General features: G+C 50.1%; 1 protein-coding gene across 1 annotated transcript; it reads left to right on the top strand.

Annotated features, from left to right (window-relative positions):
- The first annotated feature begins 474 nt into the window (after positions 1–474).
- On the top strand, positions 475–17,150 carry PRPF31 (pre-mRNA processing factor 31). Its single transcript, XM_038752538.1, has 14 exons — positions 475–535; positions 2,475–2,659; positions 2,783–2,843; positions 3,066–3,149; positions 6,730–6,827; positions 8,937–9,043; positions 9,141–9,310; positions 11,091–11,248; positions 12,002–12,091; positions 13,995–14,122; positions 14,540–14,612; positions 16,154–16,282; positions 16,434–16,532; positions 16,884–17,150. The coding sequence occupies exons 2-14, from the start codon at positions 2,483–2,485 to the stop codon at positions 17,007–17,009; spliced, it is 1,500 nt and encodes a 499-aa protein (XP_038608466.1). The 5' UTR covers positions 475–535; positions 2,475–2,482; the 3' UTR covers positions 17,010–17,150.
- Positions 17,151–19,792: the final 2,642 nt, after the last annotated feature.

The raw sequence follows: 19,792 nt of genomic DNA, 5'->3' as shown, positions 1-19,792 counted from the left end.
TGTACTAAGCGCTTGGGAAGTACAAGTTGGCAACATATAGAGACAGTCCCTACCCAACGGTGGGCTCACAGTCATTCGAACGTATTTATTGAGCGCTTACTGTGTGCAGAGCACTGGACTAAGCGCTTGGGAAGCACAAGTTGGCAACAGGTAGAGGCGATTCTGGGAGATGTAGCCCGCCCTCAGTCAGAAGCCCACCCCGGCCATCCTAAAGGCAGGCCAAAGGCCCGGACGGGCCTCGGACTACATTTCCCGTCGGGACCCGCGCGCCAGTCATCGGGCGGTGCCGGGGACCGCCGCCACGGGGCATTCTGGGAGTTGTAGTCCGCCCGCACGCAGTCACTCGATCGTTTTTAGTCAGCGCTTACAGTGGCCGGACTAAGCCCTCGGCCAATCAGAAGAGAGGACAGGGCCGCGGGGGGTGGAGCAGGAAGTGACGTCTTCTCCCTGCGCCGCGGTCGGCGCGGGAGCGCTCGCGTGACGACATCTGTGTGCGCCGCCCGCCTGCCTTGCACCGGCCAGTGTGGGGGAACCGGTGAGGGGGCTGGGAGGCGGGGTGGGGGGCCGGCGCTTAGTACAGTCCCGCACACGTAGTAAGCGCTCAACAAGACTGTGAGCCCACACTGAGCCCCTTCCTTCCTCTCCCCCTCGTCCCCCTCTCCATCCCCCCATCTTACCTCCTTCCCTTCCCCACAGCACCTGTATATACATGTATATATGTTTGTATGTATTTATTACTCTATTTATTTATTTGTTTTACTTGTACATATGTATTCTATTTATTTTACTCTGTTAGTATGTTTTGTTTTGTTCTCTGTCTCCCCCTTTTAGACTGTGAGCCCACTGTTGGGTAGGGACTGTCTCTATACGTTGCCAATTTGTATTTCCCAAGCGCTTATTACAGTGCTCTGCACATAGTAAGCGCTCAATAAATACGATTGATGATGATGATGATGAGCCCCTTCCTTCCTCTCCCCCTCGCCCCCCCTCCATCCCCCCCGTCTTGCCTCCTTCCCTTCCCCACAGCACCTGTATATATGTATATATGTTTGTTCAGATTTATTACTCTATTTATTTCACTTGTACATATCTATTCTATTTATTTTATTTTGTTAGTCTGTTTGGTTTTGTTCTCTGTCTCCCCCTTTTAGACTGTGAACCCACTGTTGGGTAGGGACTGTCTCTCTATGTTGCCAACTTGTACTTCCCAAGCGCTTAGTCCAGTGCTGTGCACACAGTAAGCGCTCAATAAATACGATTGATGATTGGTGATGATGAAGAGCCTAAACCCAGGGTGGGCAGAGATTGTCTCTCATTAGTGGCACTGGTATTGACATATCTGTGTTTGTACCTATGAAGATGTTTGTACGTATTTATTACTCTATGTATTTTATTAGTACATGTTTATTCCATTTATTTTATTTTGTTAGTATGTTTGGTTTTGTTCTCTGTCTCCCCCTTCTAGACTGTGAGCCTGCTGTTGGGTAGGGACTGTCTCTATGTGTTGCCAATTTGTACTTCCCAAGCGCTTAGTACAGTGCTCTGCACATAGTAAGCGCTCAATAAGTACGATTGATGATGAAGATGATGCATGTTGCCAACTTGGACTTTCCAAGCGCTTAGTCCAGTGCTCTGCACAAAGGAAGCGCTCAATAAATACAATTGATTCTCTGAGCCTCAGTCACCTCATCTGTAAAATGGGGATGAAGACTGTGAGCCCCACGTGGGACAACTTGATCACCTTGTATCCCCCCCCCCAGCGCTTAGAACAGTGCTTCGCACATAGTAAGCGCTGAACAAAGGCCATCATTTATTAATTGAATACGATTGAGCGATTGAATGAATGAATGAAGTCCCATCATTATTATTCTTACTATGAGAGTCCAGTGGAAGTAGAGAAGAACGGAAGGGGCGAGGGCAGACTTTCAATCAATCAATCGTATTGAGCACTTACTGTGTGCAGAGCACTGTACTAAGCGCTTGGGAAGTACAAGTTGGAAACATATAGAGACAGTCATCATCATCATCATTCGTATTTATTGAGCGCTTACTGTGTACAGAGCACTGTACTAAGCGCTTGGGAAGTACAAGTTGACAGTCCCTACCCAACAGTGGGCTCACAGTCTGAAAGGGGGAGACAGAGAACAAAACCAAACATACTAACAAAATAAAATAACTAGAATAGATATGTACAAGTAAGATAAATAAATAGAGTAATAAATATGTACAAACATATATACATATATACAGGTGCTGTGGGGAAGGGAAGGAGGTAAGATGCGGGGATGGAGAGGGGGAGGAGGGGGAGAGGAAGGAAGGGGCTCAGTGTGGGAAGGCCTCCCGGAGGAGGTGAGCTCTCAGTAGGGCCTTGAAGGGAGGAAGAGAGCGTGCTTGGCAGATGGGCAGAGGGAGGCCATTCCAGGCCCGGGGGAGGACGTGGGCCGGGGGTCTTGCTCACCCGCCTCCCCCGTTAGGTTTCAAGATGTCCCTGGCAGATGAGCTCCTGGCAGACCTGGAGGAGGCGGCGGAGGAGGAGGAGGGAGGCAGCTACGGGGAGGAAGAAGAGGAACCGGCCATCGAGGATGTGCAAGAGGAAATGCAGCTGGACCTGAGCGGGGACTCGGTCAAGAGCATCGCCAAGCTGTGGGACAGCAAGATGGTGGGGAGTGGGGGAGACACCCCCCACACCGGGTCTGGGCTGGGGCCCGGGGAGGACGAGGCGGGGAGCGTGGAGGGTCAGAGCTGAGGCTCCGTCTCTGAGATCCCTTCTAACCCCCGTCAGTTCGCGGAGATCATGGTGAAGATCGAAGAGTACATCAGTAAGCAAGCCAAGGCTTCCGAAGGTGACCGACCACTTCCCTTTCCCGCGGGATTCGTTCCCTCCTCCTCCCCAGGGCCAGCAACCTCTTCCCCGCCTAGAGTAACTGAGACTTTACCTCCGTGACCCTTCCACCCCCACCCTCCCCAAAACCATCTTCTCTCTGTGGGGAGAAACTGGGAGATGTATGTGTTGTGGGGCTGGGGAGGGAAGGGGCAGGGGGCAGTGACTCCGTTTCTGCCCTCAGTGTTGGGTCCCGTGGAAGCCGCCCCCGAATATCGAGTCATCGTGGACGCCAACAACCTGACTGTGGAGATTGAGAATGAGCTGAGTGAGTCCCGGTGGAGAGAAGAGGGGTCCCTGTCAGTCAGTCGTATTTATTGAGCGCTTACCGTGTGCAGAGCACTGTACTAAGCGCTTGGGGGACAAATTCCCTGCCCAGTAAGATTACAGTCTAAAGAAGGATCAAAGTAGTTGCAGGTGGGGACCGTCAGAGGTGTGAGGCTGAGGGGATTTGGGGGGGGACATCCAAGCGGGATGGCCCAGGCTCTCTCGGATCAGACCCCCTCAAGGAATCCCCTAGGACTTGGGGTGCCTGCCCATCTGAAGTAGCTCCATTCATTCATTGGGTAGCAGCGTGACTCGGTGGAAAGAGCCCGGGCTTTGGAGTCCGAGGTCATGGGTTCAAATCCCGGCTCCGCCACTTGTCAGCTGGGTGACGTTGGGCAAGTCTCTTCACTTCCCTGGGCCTCAGTTCCCTCATCTGGAAAATGGGGATGAAGACTGTGAGCCCCCCCTGGGACAACCCAATCACCTTGTAACCTCCCCAGCACTTAGAACGGTGCTTTGCACATAGTAAGTGCTCAATAAATGCCATTATTAGTATTAGTATTATTAATATTAGTAATTAGTATTATTAGTATTAGTGATTTGCACAGCGTGGCTCAGTGGAAAGAGCCCAGGCTTTGGAGTCAGGGGTCATGGGTTCAAATCCCGGCTCCGCCACTTGTCAGCTGGGTGACATTGGGCAAGTCACTTCACTTCCCTGGGCCTCAGTTCCCTCATCTGGAAAATGGGGATGAAGACTGTGAGCCCCTCTTGGGGCAACCTGATTACCTTGCATCTACCCCAGCGCTTAGAACAGTGCTTTGCACATAGTAAGCGCTTAACAAATGCCAACATTATTATTCAGCGCTTAGAACAGTGCTTTGCACATAGTAAGCGCTTAATAAATGCCATTATTATTATTCACGCATGTAAGGCAGAGTGGCCCAGTGGAAAAAACACGGATCTGGGAAGGAGTCAGAGGACCGGGGTTGCAATCCCAGCTGAGTGACCTTTCCTTAACCTCTCGGTGCCTCAGTTTCCTGTAAAATGGGGTTTCAATCGCTGTTTCTCCCTCTGCCTTAGACTGGGGGATCCCCAGGTGAGGCAGGGAATCGGTGTCCAACCTGATGGGTTCGGATCTACCCCAGCGCTCGGTTCGGCGCTGAGCAAATAGTAAGCGCTTAAGAAATAGCACAGTGTGCAGTGGTTTCGCCCACGCTCGGGAGCCGGGGCCCAGGTGGGAGCCACTGTTCCCGGTGGAGCTCAGGCAGTAGGTGGGCGAGGAAACTGCAAGTTCCCCTCTGGACCGAAAGCTTGCTATGGTCAGGGAACCTGTCTACCAACCCTGTTATAATAATAATAATGGCATTTATTAAGCGCTTACTATGTGCAAAAATACTCCATTTATTTATTTATTTTACTTGTACATATCTATTCTATTTTATTTTGTTAGTATGTTTGATTTTGTTCTCTGTCTCCCCCTTTTAGACTGCGAGCCCACTGTTGGGTAGGGACCGTCTCTATATGTTGCCAATTTGTACTTCCCAAGTGCTTAGTACAGTGCTCTGCACATAGTAAGCGCTCAATAAATACGATTGATGATGATGATGCAAAGCACTGTTCTAAGCTGTTATACGATCGATTGATTGAGACAGGCGCAAGACTCCCCCCTGCCCTCCCCTATATCTGCTTTGATGCCCATTCAGCCTGATACTGAGCAGCGTGGCTCAGTGGAAAGAGCCCGGGCTTTGGAGTCCGAGGTCATGGGTTCAGATCCCGGCTCCGCCAACTGTCAGCTGTGTGATTTGGGGCAAGTCACTTCACTTCTCTGGGCCTCTGTTCCCTCATCTGTAAAATGGGGATTATGCATTCAGTCGTATTTATTGAGCGCTGACGGTGTGCAGAGCACTGTACTAAGCGCTTGGGAAGTACAAGTTGGCAACATATAGAGACGGTCCCTACCCAACAGCGGGCTCACGGTCTAGAAGATTAAGACTGTGAGCACCCGTGGGACAACCTGATGCCCGTTGTTGGGTAGGGACTGTCTCTATATGTTGCGAACTTGTACTTCCCAAGCGCTTAGTACAGTGCTCCGCACACAGTAAGCGCTCAATAAATATGATTGAATGAATGAATGAATGAACCTCCCCAGCGCTTAGAACAGTGCTTTGCACATAGCGCTTAATAAATGCCATCATTATTATTATTAGTATTAACCCTAAAAAGGGGCCCCCTGAGACTCCTCATCATCCTAATCATAATAATGATGGTATTTGTTAAGCGCATACTACATGCCAAGCACTTCTAAGCGCAGGGGTGGTTACAAGGTAATGAGGTCCTACTTGGGATCACACTCTTAATCCCCATTGAACAGATGAGTTAACTGAGGCCCAGAGAAGTGACTTGCCCAAAGTCACACAGCTGGTAAGTGGCAGAGCCGGGATTAGAACCCATGACCTCCGACTCCAAACCCTGGGCTCTTTCCACTGAGCCAATCTGCTTCTCCAGCATCATCATCAATGGTATTTATTACTCTGTGGAATCTTAATAATAATGATGGCATTTATTAAGCGCTTACTATGTGCAAGGCACTGCTCTAAGCTCTGGGGAGGTTACAAGGTGATCTCTGTATGGTGCTCTCCACACACTGAGGGCTCAATTCATTCATTCATTCATTCATTCATTCATTCAATCATATGTATTGAGCGCTTACTGTGTGCAGAGCACTGCACTAAGCGCTTGGGAAGTACAAGTTGGCAACATATAGAGATGGTCCCTACCCAACATCATCATCATCAATTGTATTTATTGAGCGCTTACTGTGTGCAGAGCACTGTACTAAGCACTTGGGAAGTACAAGTTGGCAACATATAGAGACGGTCCCCACCCAACAGCGGGCTCACAGTCTAGAAGGGGGAGACAGAGAACAACACAAAACTATTAAATAAATAGAATAAATATGCACAAATAAAATAAATAAATAAATAGAGTAATAAATTCATAAGTGGCGCGGAGGATGAGAAACTGGCTATGGCCAGACTGGGGGCTTTACTGACTTCAGGACCCTCCTGTCTGGCTGATACTGGGGTCCTGAAAGTGGCCACCTACCCAATTCATTGACTCAGCGCCCCTCAGGCCTGTTTGCTAATAATAATAATAATAATAATAATAATGATGATGATGGCATTTATTAAGCGCTTACTATGTGCAAAGCACTGTTATAAGCACTGGGGAGGTTACAGTGTGATCAGGTTGCCCCACGGGGGGCTCACAGTCTTCATCTCCATTTTACAGATGAGGTAACCGAGGCCCAGAGAAGTGAAGTGGCTTGCCCAAAGTCCCACAGCCGACAGTCGGCAGGGCCGGAATTTGAACCCATGACCCTGAAAACCCGTGCTCTTTCCACTGAGCCACATGCTGCTCAGCTCAGGGTGGGGTCCTATTTGGGAACCATAGTAGTAATTATTACACTCTCCCAAGTGCTTAGTACAGTGTTGTTTAAGCAGCTTTTAAAGAGCGTGGGTTGATTTCCCCTACCGCGGGTCTGTGATGGCCTTTCTGTTCCCTTCCCCGCCGCCTGCCAGACATCATCCACAAGTTCATCAGGGACAAATACTCGAAGCGCTTTCCGGAGCTGGAGTCCCTGGTGCCCAGCGCCTTGGATTACATCCGCACCGTGAAGGTTGGGAGAGACGGGGGCGCGGGACGGGAAGAAAGCGGCCGCCGCCTCCCAAATCCTCCTATAATCATAATCATCGATCGTATTTATTGAGCGCTTACTGTGCGCAGAGCACTGGACTGAGCGCTTGGGAAGTACAAATTGGCAACATATAGAGACAGTCCCTGCCCAACAATCAATCAATCAATCGTATTTATTGAGCGCTTACTGTGTGCAGAGCACTGGACTAAGCACTTGGGAAGTACAAGTTGGCAACATAGACCGTCCCTACCCAACAGTGGGCTCCCAGTCTAAAAGAGGGAGACAGAGAACAAAACCAAACATAGTAATAAAATAAATAGAATATGTACAGGTAAAATAAATACTGTGTGCAAAGCACTGTACTAAGCACTTAGGAAGTACAAATTGGCAACATCAATCAATCAATCGAGCGCTTACTGTGTGCAGAGCACTGTACTAAGCGCTTGGGAAGTCCAACAGTGGGCTCACAGTCTAAAAGGGGGAGACAGAGAACAAAACCAAACATAGTAATAAAATAAATAGAATAGATATGTACAGGTAAAATAAGTACTTACTGTGTGCAAAGCACTGTACTAAGCACTTAGGAAGTACAAATTGGCAACATCAATCAATCAATCGAGCGCTTACTGTGTGCAGAGCACTGGACTAAGCGCTTGGGAAGTCCAACAGTGGGCTCACAGTCTAAAAGGGGGAGACAGAGAACAAAACCAAACATAGTAATAAAATAAATAGAATAGATACGTACAGGTAAAATAAATACTGTGTGCAAAGCACTGTACTAAGCACTTAGGAAGTACAAATTGGCAACATCAATCAATCGTATTTATTGAGCGCTTACTGTGTGCAGAGCCCTGTACTAAGCGCTTGGGAAGTCCCACAGTGGGCTCACAGTCTAAAAGGGGGAGACAGAGAACAAAACCAAACATAGTAATAAAATAAATAGAATAGATATGTACAGGTAAAATAAATACTTACTGTGTGCAAAGCACTGTACTAAGCACTTAGGAAGTACAAATTGGCAACATCAATCAATCAATCGAGCGCTTACTGTGTGCAGAGCACTGGACTAAGCGCTTGGGAAGTCCAACAGTGGGCTCACAGTCTAAAAGGGGGAGACAGAGAACAAAACCAAACATAGTAATAAAATAAATAGAATAGATACGTACAGGTAAAATAAATACTGTGTGCAAAGCACTGTACTAAGCACTTAGGAAGTACAAATTGGCAACATCAATCAATCAATCGTATTTATTGAGCGCTTACTGTGTGCAGAGCCCTGTACTAAGCGCTTGGGAAGTCCCACAGTGGGCTCACAGTCTAAAAGGGGGAGACAGAGAACAAAACCAAACATAGTAATAAAATAAATAGAACAGATATGTACAGGTAAAATAAATACTGTGTGCAAAGCACTGTACTGAGCACTTAGGAAGTACAAATTGGCAACATCAATCAATCAATCGTATTTATTGAGCGCTTACTGTGTGCAGAGCACTGGACTAAGCGCTTGGGAAGTACAAGTTGGCAACATAGAGAGACAGTCCCTGCCCAACAGCGGGCTCACAGTCTAAAAGGGGGAGACAGAGAACAAAACCAAACATAGTAATAAAATGAATAGAATAGATATGTACAGGTAAAATAAATACTGTGTGCAAAGCACTGTACTGAGCACTTAGGAAGTACAAATTGGCAACATCAATCAATCAATCGTATTTATTGAGCGCTTACTGTGTGCAGAGCACTGGACTAAGCGCTTGGGAAGTCCAACAGTGGGCTCACAGTCTAAAAGGGGGAGACAGAGAACAAAACCAAACATAGTAACAAAATAAAATAAATAGAATAGATATGTACAAGTAAAATAAATAGAGTAATAAATCTGTACAAACATATATACAGGTGCTGTGGGGAAGGGAAGGAGGTAAGATGGGGGGGGGATGGAGAAGGGAATCACCTCCTAACCAGTCCCAAAGCCCTCTCCTTAACACTCCTGTACCCATCCGGGTTTTTGGGAATCGGGGTCCGTGGTGGGGAAGGTGGCCCCCCATCCACGGGCCGTCCTCTTCCTCCCCTCCGCCCCCCTCCTCTCGCCCCCAGGAGCTGGGGAACAGCCTGGACAAATGTAAGAACAACGAGAACCTGCAGCAAATCCTGACCAACGCCACCATAATGGTCGTCAGCGTCACCGCCTCCACCACGCAGGGGTGCGCCGCCTGGGCCCGGGGGGCTGGGGGTGGGGAGGCCCGAGGAGGGTGGGCTTTGGCGGGGGGCGGAGGGCTTAAGCCCCCCTGGCTCCCGCAGGCAGCAGCTCTCGGACGAGGAGCTAGAGCGGCTGGAGGAGGCTTGTGACATGGCCCTAGAGCTCAACGCGTCCAAGCACCGGATCTACGAGTACGTGGAGTCCCGCATGTCCTTCATCGCGCCCAATCTGTCGCTCATCATCGGGGCCTCGGCCGCTGCCAAGATCATGGGTGAGGACCCCCCGGGGGCAGATTTGGTCCGGGGACAGTTAGCGATAATAATCATGGTGTCGGTTAAGCGCCTACTATGTGCCAGGCACCCAACTAAGCGCCGGGCTGGATGCAAGCAAATCGTGCGGGGCTCAGTCCCGGTCCCAGGTGGGGCTCGCAGCCTCACCCCCCGTTTTGCAGAGCGGGTAACTGAGGCACAGAGAAGTATAGTGGCCGGCCTGAGGCCACACAGCAGACAAGCGGCAGAGCCGGGGTTAGAATCCAGGACCTTCTGACTCGCAGACCCACCACCGCTGACCCCAGGGGCATCCTAGATTGTGAGCCCACTGTTGGGTAGGGACTGTCTCTATGTGTTGCCAACTTGTACTTCCCAAGTGCTCAGTACAGTGCTCTGCACACAGTAAGCGCTCAATAAATACGATTGATGATGATGATGATGATGATCCTGTCCCTCCCCAGTAACCGGGGCCCACCCCGATAAGCTTGGGATGGGCGCCCGAGTCCTTGTCCTTCCATCCAAGGTGTCCTGCCACCCGCTTTGCCAACTTCGCACACAGGCAAAGCCACCCGTGCCACTTTTGTCCATGGCACTCAAGCGTGCCAGGCACTGTACTAAGTGCCAGGGTATATCATCATCATCACCAATCGTATTTATTGAGCGCTTACTGTGTGCAGAGCACTGTACTAAGCGCTTGGGAAGTACAAGTTGGCAACATCTAGAGACGGTCCCTACCCAACAACGGGCTCATCATCAATCGTATTTATTGAGCACTTACTGTGGGCAGAGCACTGGACTAAGCGCTTGGGAAGTACAATCAATCAACCAACAAATCGTATTTATTGAGCGCTTACTGTGTGCTGAGCACTAGACTAAGCGCTTGGGAAGTACAAGTTGGCAACATCTAGAGACGGTCCCTACCCAACAACGGGCTCTCAGTCTAGAAGGGGGAGACAGACAACAAAACAAAACATATTAACAAAATAAAATAAATAGAATAAATATGTACGAACAAAAGAGAGTAATAAATACATACAAACATATACATATATACAGGTGCTGTGGGGAGGGGAAGGAGGTAAGACGGGGGTGATGGGGAGGAGGGGGAGATACATATGCATATATGTATTCATTCATTCAATCGTATTTATTGAGCGCTTACTGTGTGCAGAGCACTGTACCAAGCACTTGGGAAGTCCAAGTTGGCAACATATAGAGATGGTCCCTACCCAACAGTGGGCTCACAGTCTGGAAGGGGGAGATAGACAACAAAACATAAATAGAATAAATATGTACAAATAAAATAGAGTAATAAATACATACAAACATATATACAGGTGCTTTCAGAAGGGGGAGGAGGGGGAGAGGAAGGAGGGGGCTCAGTCTGGGAAGGCTTCCTGGAGGAGGTGATCTCTCAGTAGGGCCTTGAAGGGAGGAAGAGAGCTAGCTTGGCGGATATGCGGAGGGAGGGCATTCCGGGCCAGGGGGAGGACGTGGGTCGACGGTGGGATGGGCGAGAACGAGGCCTAACGGTGAGGAGATTAGGGGCAGAGGAGCGGAGGGTGCGGGCTGGGCGTCGATGGACTCCAGTTTGGCCGGGCTGGCGTAGGATTTCTTCTTCTTCCTCCTGTCTGGAAATGATTTTCAGATCCACCTCCCCTGCTAGGTTGCAAGCTCCTCGAGGGCAGGGAACATGCCTACCAGCAATTTAGTCCTCCGGGCGTTTAGTACAGCTCTCTACCCACGGGTATTTAACCAGTGGTTTTTGATCGTCTGCTCTAGGGGTGGCAGGGGGCCTGACCAATCTGTCCAAGATGCCGGCCTGCAACATCATGCTCCTCGGGGCCCAGCGGAAGACCCTGTCCGGCTTCTCCAGCACCTCTGTGCTGCCTCACACGGGCTACATCTATCACAGTGACATCGTCCAGTCTCTGCCCCCGGTAGCCGCCTCCCGTCCCCTCCCTCTCTGCGCCCTCCAGCCATGGGGCTGTCCAGTCGGTGGGGTGGGGGGCTATCAAGAGAAGGGAGGTGGGCTGGAGACGGGGCAGACCTGAGGGACCCTTCCTCCCCCGGGCCCCTCTTACGGGGCCCTGTATCCACCTCGGCGCTTAGTACGGTGCCTGGCATATAGTAAGCACCCAACAATAATAATAATAGTGGCATTTGGTAAGCGCTCATTACGTGCCAAGCACTGTTGTAAGCTCTGGGATAGTGACAAGGTAATCAGATTGCCCCGCATAGGGCTCACAGTCTTAATCCCCCCTTTACAGATGAAGTAACTGAGGCCCGGAGAAGTTAAGGGACATGCCCAACGTCACACGGCAGACAAGTGGCAGAGCGGGATTAGAACCCACATCCTCTGACTCCCAACCCGTGCTCTTTTTTTTTTTTTTTGATGGCGTGTATTAAGCGCTTACGCTGTGCAAAGCACTGTCCTAAGCTCTGGGGAGGTTACAAGGTGATCTCACAGGGGGCTCAGTCGTAATCCCCATTTTACAGATGAGGTAACTGAGGCACAGAGAAGTTGACAGGCCCAGCTGACGAGCGGCGGAGTCGGGATATGAACCCATGACCTCCGACTCCAAAGCCGGTGCTCTTTCCACCGAGCCTCGCTGCTTCTCGTGGTATTAATGCCACCATTTATTATTATTATTATTATTATCATCATTGTCGTTACCGTGTCTCCCACCCAGGACCTGCGACGGAAGGCGGCGCGTCTGGTGGCCGCCAAGTGCACGCTGGCCGCCCGGGTGGACAGCTTCCACGAGAGCCCGGAGGGAAAGGTTCCCGAGTTAGAGGACCGGGGCCTGGGAAGGGTTGGGAACCGGGAGGGTCGGCGGGAAAGGCGGGGGCAGAGAACCGAGGGAGGCAGGAGGGGATCCAGCGCTTAGTACAGTGCCTTGCACGTAGTAAGCGCTTAACAAGACTCTAAGCCCGGAGTGGGCAGGGATTGTCTCTCTTTCATTCATTCATTTGTATTTATTTAGCATTTATGAATATAATATGATTATTATATTATTATTTAGTATTTATTTATTTCGTATTTATTGAGTGCTTACTGTGTGCAGAGCACTGCACTGAGCACTCGGGAAGTCCAAGTCGGCAACAGATAGAGCCGGTCCCCATCCAACAACGGGCTCACAGTCTAGAAGGGGGAGACAGACAACAAAACAAAACATTCATTCATTTAATCGTATTTATTGAGTGCTTACTGTGTGCAGAGCATTGTACTAAGCGCTTGGGAAGTACAAATTGGCAACACGTAGAGACGGTCCCTGCCCAACAATGGGCTAGGAGGAGGAGTCACTCATTCATTCATTCATTCAATCAATCATATTTATTGAGCGCCTACTGTGTGCTGAGCACTGGCCCAAGCGCTTGGGAAGTCCAAGTTGGCAACACGTAGAGACGGTCCCTACCCAACAACGGGCTAGAAGGTGGAGACACTCATTCATTCATTCATTCATTCAGTCGTATTTATTGAGCGCCTACTGTGTGCCGAGCACTGGACCAAGCGCTTGGGAAGGCCAAGTTGGCAGCACGTAGAGACGGTCCCTACCCAACAACGGGCTAGAAGGTGGAGACACTCATTCATTCATTCAGTCGTATCTATTGAGCGCCTACTGTGTGCCGAGCACTGGACCAAGCGCTTGGGAAGTCCAAGTTGGCAGCACGTAGAGACGGTCCCTACCCAACAACGGGCTAGAAGGTGGAGACACTCATTCATTCATTCAGTCGTATCTGTTGAGTGCCTACTGTGTGCCGAGCACTGGACCAAGCGCTTGGGAAGTCCAAGTTGGCAGCACGTAGAGACGGTCCCTACCCAACAACGGGCTAGAAGGTGGAGACACTCATTCATTCATTCATTCAATCGTATTTATTGAGCGCCTACTGTGTGCCGAGCACTGGACCAAGCACTTGGGAAGTCCAAGTTGGCAACACGTAGAGACGGGCCCTACCCAACAATGGGCTAGAAGGTGGAGACACTCATTCATTCATTCATTCATTCAGTCGTATTTATTGAGCGCCTACTGTGTGCCGAGCACTGGACCAAGCACTTGGGAAGGCCAAGTTGGCAGCACGTAGAGACAGTCCCTACCCAACAACGGGCTAGAAGGTGGAGACACTCATTCATTCATTCATTCAATCGTATTTATTGAGCGCCTACTGTGTGCCGAGCACTGGACCAAGCGCTTGGGAAGTCCAAGTTGGCAACACATAGAGGCTATCCCTACCCAACTGTGGGCTCACAGTCAATCAATCATATTTATTGAGCGCTTACTGTGTGCAGAGCACTGTACTAAGCGCTTGGGAAGTACAAGATGGCAACATATAGAGACGGTCCCTACCCAACAGTGGGCTCTAGAAGGGGGAGACAGAGAACAGAAGAAAACATATTAACAAAATAAAATAGAGTAATAAATACGTACAAACATCTAGACTGTCGTCAGAACAAATGAAAGCTCTATGCACATCATTAACAAAATAAACAGAATAGCAAAGATGTACAAGTAAAATAGAGTAGTAAATCTGTACAAACCTATGTCCAGGTGCTGTGGGGAGGGGAAGGAGGTAGGGTGGGAGGGGAAGGGGAGGAAAAGGGGGGCTCAGTCTGGGAAGGCTTCTTGGTGGAGGTGAGCTGTCAGGGGCCCTTGCAGAAAGCTGAGCACCCCCTCCCCGCCCCAGGTCGGATTTGAGCTGAAGGAGGAAATCGAGCGCAAGTTCGACAAGTGGCAGGAGCCGCCGCCCGTGAAGCAGGTGAAGCCGCTGCCGGCGCCGCTGGACGGGCAGAGGAAGAAGAGGGGCGGGCGCAGGTGGGTGAGATGATGATGATGATTCATTCAATCGTATTTATTGAGCACTTACTGTGTGCAGAGCACTGTACTAAGCGCTTGGGAAGCACAAACTGGCAACATATCGAGACGGGCCCTACCCAACAGCGGGCTCACAGTCTAGAAGGGGGAGACAGACAACAAAACATATTAACAAAATAAATAGAATAAGTATGTACAAACAAAATAGAGTAATAAATACGAACCAGCATATATACACTTGTCAGCTGTGTGACTTTGGGCAAGTCACTTCACTTCTCTGGGCTTCAGTGACCTCATGGCATTTGTTAAGCGCTTACTAGGTGTGGGGCGGCCGGCCTGGGGAGCGGGGAGCGGGGGCCTGGGCCGCCTACCTCCTCAGATTCCCGCCCGATTCGTTTCTTCCCGGCTTCCCCCCAGGTACCGGAAGATGAAGGAGCGTCTGGGCCTCACCGAAATCCGCAAGCAGGCCAACCGCATGAGCTTCGGAGAGGTCCGGAGCATCCTCCCCCTCCGCCCCCCCGCCCTTTCTCCTCTCCCTTTCATTCATTCGATCGTATTTATTCATTTGTTGAGCGCTCACTGTGTGCAGAGCACTGTACTGAGCGCTTGGGGAGTACAAGTTGGCAACATGTATTGAGCACTTAATGTGTGCAGAGTACTGTACTGAGCGCTTGGAAAGTACAGTTAGGCAACAGATAAGAGACAATCCCTACCCAACGGCAGGGTCACAGTCTAGAAGAGGGAGACGGACAATACAACAAAACAAGTAGACAGGCATCAGGCCTCTCCCTCTCGTCCCCCTCTCCATCCCCCCATCTTACCTCCTTCCCTTCCCCACAGCACCTGTATATATGTATATATGTTTGTACAGATTTATTACTCTATTTTCGGAGAGATCCGGAGCATCCCTCCCACCCCCGCCCTTTCTCCTCTCCCTTTCATTCATTCGATCGTATTTATTCATTTGTTGAGCGCTCACTGTGTGCAGAGCACTGTACTGAGCGCTTGGGGAGTACAAGTTGGCAACATGTATTGAGCACTTAATGTGTGCAGAGTACTGTACTGAGCGCTTGGAAAGTACAATTAGGCAACAGAGACAATCCCTACCCAACAGCAGGCGCTCAGTCTAGAAGGGGGAGACAGACAATATAACAAAACAAGTAGACAGGCATCAGGCCTCTCCCCCTCCTCCCCCTCTCCATCCCCCCCCATCTTACCTCCTTCCCTTCCCCACAGCACCTGTATATATGTTTGTACATATTTATTGCTCTATTTTACCTGTACATATCTATCCTATTTATTTTATTTTGTTAGTACGTTTGGTTTTGTTCTGTCTCCCCCTTTTAGACTGTGAGCCCACTGTTGGGTAGGGACTGTCCCTATATGTTGCCAACTTGGACTTCCCAAGCGGTTAGTCCAGTGCTCTGCACACAGTAAGCGCTCAATAAATACGATTGATTGATTGATTGATCAGTAGCACTCCTGTCCTCCAAGAACTCTAAGCCCTGAGGTGGGATGGGGTCCGCTTCTTCCTTCTCTCCCTCCCCTCCACCTTGGAGGCCCCTCCAGACGAGCCCCAACCTTCAGCACCTGCTTCTGATCCTCCTGTACGCCAGCCCGCCGGCTCTGCCCCCTCGTCATCATCATCAATCGTGTTTATTGAGTGCTTACTATGTGCAGAGCACTGTACTAAGCTCTTGGGAAGTCCAAATCGGCAACATCTAGAGACAGTCCCTACCCAACAGCGGGCTCACGGTCTAGAAGGGGGAGACAGAGAACAAAACCAGACAGATTAACAAAATAAAATAAATGGAATAAACACGTACTAATAAAATACATAGAGTAATCATCATCATCAAGCATATTTATTGAGCGCTTACTATGTGCAGAGCACCGTACTAAGCGCTTGGGAAGTACAAATTGGCAACATACAGAGACGGTCCCCTTCCTTCAGCCTTGATTTCCCTCCCTCCCACCTCCCAGTCGGTTTTCCCCTCCCTCCACTCACCGTACCCCGTCCGTCTGCCGCAGATCGAGGAGGACGCCTACCAGGAGGACCTCGGCTTCAGCCTGGGCCACCTGGGCAAGTCGGGGAGCGGGCGGGTGCGGCAAACGCAGGTCAACGAGGCCACCAAAGCCCGGATCTCCAAGACCTTACAGGTGGGGATGCGGGAGAGGGATGCGGGGGGCGGAAAGGAAGACTGGGTTGGGGAGGGGGACAGGACGCATCGAAGAGGCGTGACTAGGGGGTGGAGGGGGGAAGATTTGGGGCGGGAAAGGATGTCCTTTTCGTCTCTTCCCTCCCCTGCAGCGGACACTGCAGAAACAGAGCGTAGTGTACGGTGGAAAATCGACTATCCGGGACCGCTCCTCGGGCACGGCTTCCAGCGTCGCCTTCACCCCCTTGCAGGTACCTCTGGTCCTCAGACCCCCCCCGTCCACCTCCCCTCTTCTGCTCCCAGGGTCCCTGGTCCTCAATCTCCCCCCCACCCCCTTGGCATCACCTCCCCCTCACTTCCAACCGCGGTCTAAGGGAGGCCAGGCGGGGTACTCAGTCATTCATTCATTCATTCACTCATTCAGTCGTATTTATCGAGCGCTTACTGTGTGCGGAGCGCTGCACTGAGCGCTTGGGAAGTCCAAGTTGGCACCGTATAGAGACGGTCCCCACCCGGCAGCGGGCTCACAGTCTCGAAGGAGGTACTGAGAGCAGCGGGGTAGTCAGCGTGTAACCACCCCCGTCCTGTCCCCTGGGCTGCAGGGCTTGGAGATCGTGAATCCGCAGGCAGCGGAGAAGAAGGTCGCGGAGGCCAATCAGAAATACTTCTCCAGCATGGCCGAGTTCCTTAAAGTCAAGGGCGAGAAGAGCGGCATCATGTCCACCTGAAGAGCCCGGGACGGGGACAGACAGAGACTGGGGCAGCTTGATGGGGAAAGGGGGTGATTTTCCCCCAAGCTGGGCTTATGTATCACTTCCTTTTTTGTAATTTTTAAGCGAAATCGATTAAAGTACTAATTTAAACCTACACGCCAGACCGGCCCGGACGTTTGGGCCCAGAGCCGGTTGCCCCCTCGCTGAAGTCATAGAAGCAGCCCGGCGTAATGGATAGAGCCCGGGCTTGGGAGTAAGAAGTTTCTGGTTCCTGATGAGAATCAATCAATCAATCGTATTTATTGAGCGCTTACTGTGTGCAGAGCACTGGACTAAGCGCTTGGGAAGTACAAGTCGGCAACATATAGAGACGGTCCCTACCCAACAGCGGGCTCACAGTCTAGAAGGGGGAGACAGAGAACAAAACCAAACATACTAACAAAATAAAATAAATAGAATAGATATGTACAAGATAAATAGAGTAATAAATATGTACATACATATATACAGGTGCTCTGGGGAAGGGAAGGAGGTAAGGTGGGGGGGATGGAGAGGGGGACGAGGGGGAGAGGAAGGAAGGGGCTCAGTCTGGGAAGGCCTCCTGGAGGAGGTGAGAAGATGAGAAGCAGCGTGGCTTAGCGGCAAGAGCACGGGCTTGGGAGTTGGAGGTCGGGGGTTTGGCTCAGTGGAAAGAGCCCGGGCTTGGGAGTCAGAGGTCATGAGTTCTAATCCCGGCTCCGCCACTTATCGGCTGTGGGACTTTGGGGAAGTCACTTCACTTCTCTGGGCCTCAGTTACCTCGTCTGTAAAATGGGGATTAGAACTGTGAGCCCCACGTGGAGCAACCTGATTACCCTTTATTCATTCATTCAATCGTATTTCTTACTGTGTGCAGAGCACGGTACTAAGCGCTTGGGAAGTACAAGTTGGCAACATATAGAGACGGTCCCTACCCAACAGCGGGCTCACAGTCTAGAATCTACCCCAGCACTTAGAGCAGTGTTTGGCACATAGTAAGTGCTTAACAAATACCATCATTATTATTAATGATGGTCTTTCCCTCTCCCCATCCCCCCCACCTTACCTCCTTCCCCTCCCCACAGCACCTGTACATATGTATATATGTTTGTACGTATTTATTACTCTTATTTGTACATATTCTAATTATTTTATTTTGTTAATATGTTTTGTTCTCTGTCTCCCCCTTCTAGACTGTGAGCCCACTGTTGGGTAGGGACCGTCTCTATATGTTGCCAATTTGTACTTCCCAAGCGCTTAGTCCAGTGCTCTGCACACAGTAAGTGCTCGATAAATCCGATCGAATGAATGAATGAGTATTGTCCCAATTTTACAGGTGAGGAGACAAAGGCCCAGAGATTGAAGTGACTTGCCCAAGGTCACACAGCAGACAGGTGGCGGAGAGGGGATTAGAACTCTATATGTTGCTAACTTGGACTTCCCAAGCGCTTAGTACAGTGCTCTGCACACAGTAAGCTCTCAATAAATACGAATGAATGAATGAATGAATGAACTCGTGTCCTCTGACTCCCAAGCCCGGGTTCTTCCCACTAAGCCACAGCCTTCCGCGGGGAGCATTGGCCGAAATGTACTTACCAAGCGCTTAGTCCAGTGCTCTGCACACAGTAAGCGCTCAATCGAGACGATGGAATGAATGTTTTGTTTTGAGCCCAACAGTGAGCCCACAGTGTTTTAGACTGTGAGCCCACTGTTGGGTAGGGACTGTCTCTATATGTTGCCAACTTGTACTTCCCAAGCGCTTAGTACAGCGCTCTGCACACAGTAAGCGCTCAATAAATGTGATTGATTGTCTGTCTCCCCCTTCTAGACTGTGAGCCCACTGTTGGGTAGGGCCCGTCTCTCTATGTTGCCAACTTGGACTTCCCAAGCGCTTAGTACAGCAGCGTGGCTCAGTGAAAACAGCCCGGGCTTTGGAGTCGGGGGTCATGGGTTCAAATCCCAGCTCCGCCAACCGTCAGCTGTGTGACTTTGGGCAAGTCACTTAACTTCTCTGTGCCTCAGTTCCTCATCTGTAAAATGGGGATTAAAACTGTGAGCCCCCCGGGGGGGCAACCTGATCACCTTGTCACCTCCCCAGCGCTTAGAACAGTGATTTGCACATAGTAAGCGCTTAATAAATGCCATTATTATTACAGTGCTCTGCACACAGTAAGCACTCAGTAAATCAATCAATCGTATTTGTTGAGCGCTTACTGTGTGCAGAGCACTGTACTAAGCACTTGGGAAGTACAAGTTGGCAACATAGAGAGACAGTCCCTGCCCAACAGTGGGCTCACAGTCTAAAAGGGGGAGACAGAGAACAAAACCAAACATACTAACAAAATAAATAGAATAGATATGTATAAGTAAAATAAATAGAGTAATAAATCTGTACAAACATATATACAGGTGCTGTGGGGAAGGGAAGGAGGTAAGATGGGGGGATGGAGAGGGGGATGGGGGGAGAGGAGGGAAGGGGCTCAATCAATCAATCAATCGTATTGAGCGCTTACTATGTGCAGAGCACTGTACTAAGCGCTTGGGAAGTACAAATTGGCAACATATAGAGACAGTCCCTACCCAACAGTGGGCTCACAGCCTAAAAGGGGGAGACAGAGAACAAAACCAAACATACCAACAAAATAAAATAAATAGGATAGAGATGTACAAGTAAAATAAATAAATAAATAAATAGAGTAATAAATATGTACAACCATATATACATATATACAGGTGCTGTGGGGAAGGGAAGGAGGTAAGATGGGGGGATGGAGAGGGGG

The sequence above is a fragment of the Tachyglossus aculeatus genome, chromosome 10, assembly GCF_015852505.1.
Source record: "Tachyglossus aculeatus isolate mTacAcu1 chromosome 10, mTacAcu1.pri, whole genome shotgun sequence".
Classification (NCBI taxonomy): Eukaryota; Metazoa; Chordata; class Mammalia; order Monotremata; family Tachyglossidae; genus Tachyglossus; species Tachyglossus aculeatus.
Note: the sequence above shows the minus strand (reverse complement) of the source record. Positions and strands in the feature narration are given on the sequence as shown.

Excerpts from the sequence above, each read along its gene's own strand:
- PRPF31 (XM_038752538.1), top strand. The coding sequence starts at position 2,483 with ATGTCCCTGGCAGATGAGCTCCTGGCAGACCTGGAGGAGGCGGCGGAG. Across the intron at positions 6,828-8,936 it reads ATTACATCCGCACCGTGAAG|GAGCTGGGGAACAGCCTGGA; the intron begins GTTGGGAGAGAC and ends TCTCGCCCCCAG. Across the intron at positions 16,533-16,883 it reads TCGCCTTCACCCCCTTGCAG|GGCTTGGAGATCGTGAATCC; the intron begins GTACCTCTGGTC and ends CCTGGGCTGCAG.